This window comes from Gavialis gangeticus, unplaced genomic scaffold, assembly GCF_001723915.1.
Source record: "Gavialis gangeticus isolate Ggan-Ray unplaced genomic scaffold, GavGan_comp1, whole genome shotgun sequence".
NCBI classification, from domain to species: Eukaryota; Metazoa; Chordata; order Crocodylia; family Gavialidae; genus Gavialis; species Gavialis gangeticus.
This window is the reverse complement of record NW_017729031.1, coordinates 82,593,688-82,597,380: the sequence shown is the minus strand read 5'-3', so window position 1 is coordinate 82,597,380 and position 3,693 is coordinate 82,593,688. Positions and strand designations below refer to the sequence as shown.

The 3,693-nt window shown below is 43.3% G+C and overlaps 1 protein-coding gene across 1 annotated transcript in view; it reads left to right on the top strand.

Annotated features, from left to right (window-relative positions):
- Window positions 1–3,693, top strand: part of ORC2 (origin recognition complex subunit 2) — a 28,539-nt gene that overhangs the window by 13,348 nt on the left and 11,498 nt on the right. Inside the window, exons 8-9 of the mRNA XM_019523200.1 lie at window positions 1,045–1,143; window positions 2,802–2,911. Of these exons, the coding sequence (XP_019378745.1) occupies window positions 1,045–1,143; window positions 2,802–2,911 (209 nt within the window). The remainder of the gene's footprint in view (window positions 1–1,044; window positions 1,144–2,801; window positions 2,912–3,693) is intronic.

Sequence of the window (3,693 nt, the reverse complement as noted above, 5' to 3'; positions counted from 1 at the left end):
TTGCATGCAAAGCATACTTGATTAATTGAGTCTGCTCTAATGCACAAGATCTCCAGCGCATCTGAGCACAAAAATGTATGTGTATAAATGCCCTTAGTTTCCATCCTCCAGTAAACCTAGTTTGAAACTCTCCTTGCTAGATTAGCAAGCCTGTGTGTAAAGACACTCTTCTTTCTCTTTGTCAGCTGGTTCCTCTATTCCCAGAAATCCATCTTCCTAGAACACCATCCCCTAGTTGAAGAAGCTATAGTCTGTTCTTTGTGACAAGCAGTATGGCAGTAGGGAGAAATTCAGGGCTCTGAGTGTACCCTGGGTATGCATGTGTGACACCAGAGCTGGAGAGTGTGGGAAAATCCTGCCTGCCCTCCCCCCAGCCAGGCAGCACTTGCCTCAGCCCCAATCCCTCCTTTGCTGCCAGGGCATTAATCTGCCTCCTTCCTTTCCACCACAACAGACTTACTAGCTGTATTGAGCATTGTAAAGTTGAAACCTGTGTCAGAACCTCGAAACAGGGTATCTATTTATAAAGGTCGTAAGTGCTGGTCATCGGAACTCGGAATGTCATAAGTCGAGGACTGCCTGTGTTTCTCAGTGCTCAGCTTCTGAAGCTTGCAGGCACTACAAAGACGTTACACTAAGCATCAGAGCAGAAATTAGTTCTTCCCCAGCAAAAGAAAGCATGCATTTTCTTTGCCTTGGTACTTGTGTAGCCCCTATGCTGTACTGAGGATCCCACCCATCCCAATTGCTGTCTCATTCTGCTCAGTAGGAGGCATCTTTCTCGGTTCTGTCTTTCAAGTTGGGGTAACCTGAGTAGAAGGGCTTGGCCAAAGGTTCATATGGAAACAGCCTAAAGGCCTTCATGCAGACAGTTTTCTCAATCTGCTTCTCTTCTGGATGCTTGCCATCCTCTCAACTGAGAAGCAAGTGTAACTGTCAAGTGGTATATTAATGAAACAGCTTAGCCCTATGGAGATAGATAGAGCAGGGTGGGAAGAAAGCACAAAGCTGACTTTAGATTGACCTTTTGCTGTCCCTTTTCAGAGCAGCCTGGTGGAAGAATACTTTGAAGCCCACAGTAGTTCCAAAGTGCTAACCTCTGATCGAACCCTTCAGAAGCTGCATAGCAGGAAACTAGATCAGGTATGTGTTGTGGTGAGGAGTTTGACTGCCCACAGAATCTAGGGCCTCTCCCACTGCAGGCTTTCCTCCTTGAAATTCCCCACTGTTGGTAATGTCAGCTCAACTTCCTCAGGGATAATAATGGCAGGAGCCTTAAGCTAGGCAAAGGGTTAGCAGCATTTGAACAGCTGCATCTCTGACAGTCAGTGGAGTTGAACCAGTTGTAGTAACAATGGAGAAGCTATAGGAAAAAGGCCTACTGAAAACAGGATGAGAGTTGCACAACTGGGAATGTAGGGGAGGGGCAATGGTTACAGGGAATGGTGATGAAGTCTGCCACCAGCCAGCCTTTTGAGGCTGGAGTTTTTGTTTGTTTGTTTGTCTTTTGGTTTTAAGCTACCTACTCCTTCCATATTAATGTAGGAGAATCTTAATGAGGGAGGTAGAAATACAGGTCTCACTTTCCTCTCCAGGTTCAGGTCTCAGCCAGGTAGGGAGCAGCTCACAGGATGATCATCTGACAATTTCTCAGTGGCCCCTGTCTCTGAAATGAGTTCTGTTCTAGTAGCCAGACATATACATCTGACTATTGGCTACACTTTACTCTTTCATTGAGTGGCCCATTTAGTATATACTCATTTGGGATTGAATGCATTGTATCAAGGTAGATGTTGGCAGTGCATGCTTCCCTTGTGTCCTGTTAGTAGTACTGATGTATCTGCTCCGTGAGCACATAGCAGACTTTTGTGTCAGGGTTGCCAGTCAAGTTTCTCTGGATAATCTGAACATACGTGTTTTTCATAACATTTATTCAGTAGGAACTTCAGTCTTGCAGTGGTGTCTTTACATTTATCTGAAATATCACAGCTGAGTTTTCTCTCCAGTAAAGTTTCCTTTTGTATGGGAGTAGGAAACAAATATGTTAAAACCAGAGAGGATGTTAAGTCTCTGTAAACCTGATGCTACAGCGGTAGTTGTTTTGCTACTAGAATTATTATTGTTCCTCTTAGTTTTAACATTAATGCTTTGACAGGCCTCTGAAAAACTTAAACCAGCCTTCCACATTTTTCCTGCATTTTTTACTGCACTTTCTCAGAGGCTAGTTTTGAGCTTTGTGCAGATATTTTCTGCTTTGTATTTAAAACTCAATGATTTACTGTCTAAAAGTAATACTTTGTAAACGTTCTACCTTTAGTGACTAATGAATTAATGCAAAGCCCATTGACTGAGATGCAAGATATGCCCATTACTAAGAGGGTTGTTGTCTTGCTACTTTATATTTCACTGAACTGTAGAGCTGTGAATGTGTCTGCTTGTTCAGTATCAGTGTGCCCAGACATTGGAAGGGGACCTAGGATAGCAGTACAATTAAGGCATAGATTTTGGTTCTATGCCCAGGTAGGTCCAAATTTCTTTTGTAAAGGTAGTCACTTGACTGGTCAGCCTCACTTCCCCTATTAGCAAAACTGGGCTACTAGGTCACATTGGTACCTCACAGGGTGTTGTGACACTTAAATCATTGACACTTGTGACACCTCATTTTAATGGAAAGGACTAGAGGAGCTCAAAATCTGTAAGGGTTCTGTTCTTTGAGCCCATGCTTAAACAGATACCTGCTTCATCCTTCTGTTCAGACTTGAACCCAGTATGACTGTCCCATTCTCCCCTCCCTAACACAGCAAACTCTGCGTGACCTCTTGAGTAAGGCTCCCCCTACATTTGGTGCTGAAATGAAAGAGTTAAGTCAACAGTACGAATCCCTGTTTTCCAAATGGATGTTGCATTTACAGTAAGTATCCAATGGAGTTCTCTTTAAAAAAAAAAAAAAAAAAATTAGTATTAGTTCCCAGCAAACCAACCCATCATTTAATAATGGGCTATGAAATAAGCTATTCCCTGATTCAGCACTCAAGTCTTGGGTTAAGAAGAATTCATTTTGTAGGACTGAGTCCTTGCAGTACATCTGTAAGGAAGTTCTGCCTGGATGATCCTTTTGTCAGCTGAACAGGCTAGATTGATGGAGGTGTAGTAACTCCAGCTTCTGTTGACGTCAGTGGGAGCTGAGAGTGCCCAGCACCTCCGGTCTGACATTAAGTAGTTATTTATAAATGGTCAACAGGATTAAGGAGGTGGGAAGGAAATCATAGAGTCACTGTAACTTCCAGTACCACTTTCTGCAGCCTTGGTTTGCTGTGGCTGTATAGAGGTGACCTTTCTTTGCTTTCAAGCTCCTGTTCAGTGGTTCTCATTCCTTTTTAGACTTGGGGAACCCCTCTTTAGACCTGAGGCACCCATTGGAAAATGTTGGCTCTTTAGTGCTTTCACTCATTTTTTGACTAAAGGAAAGCAATAGAGGAGTTTTTCTGTTGCAGAAGACTCAGAAAGATCACAATAGGTCAGAATGTTTTTAATGCAATGGATTCCTATTTGAAATCTCTGGGTTTATCTTGCGAATCATGTTGGCACCATGGAGCACCTTTGAAAGGATCTCAAGACATCTCAGTATTGCGGCACCCTGCTTATGAATCCCTGGTGCATTGGGGCTGGGGGAGACTGCAACTGTGTGTGTGT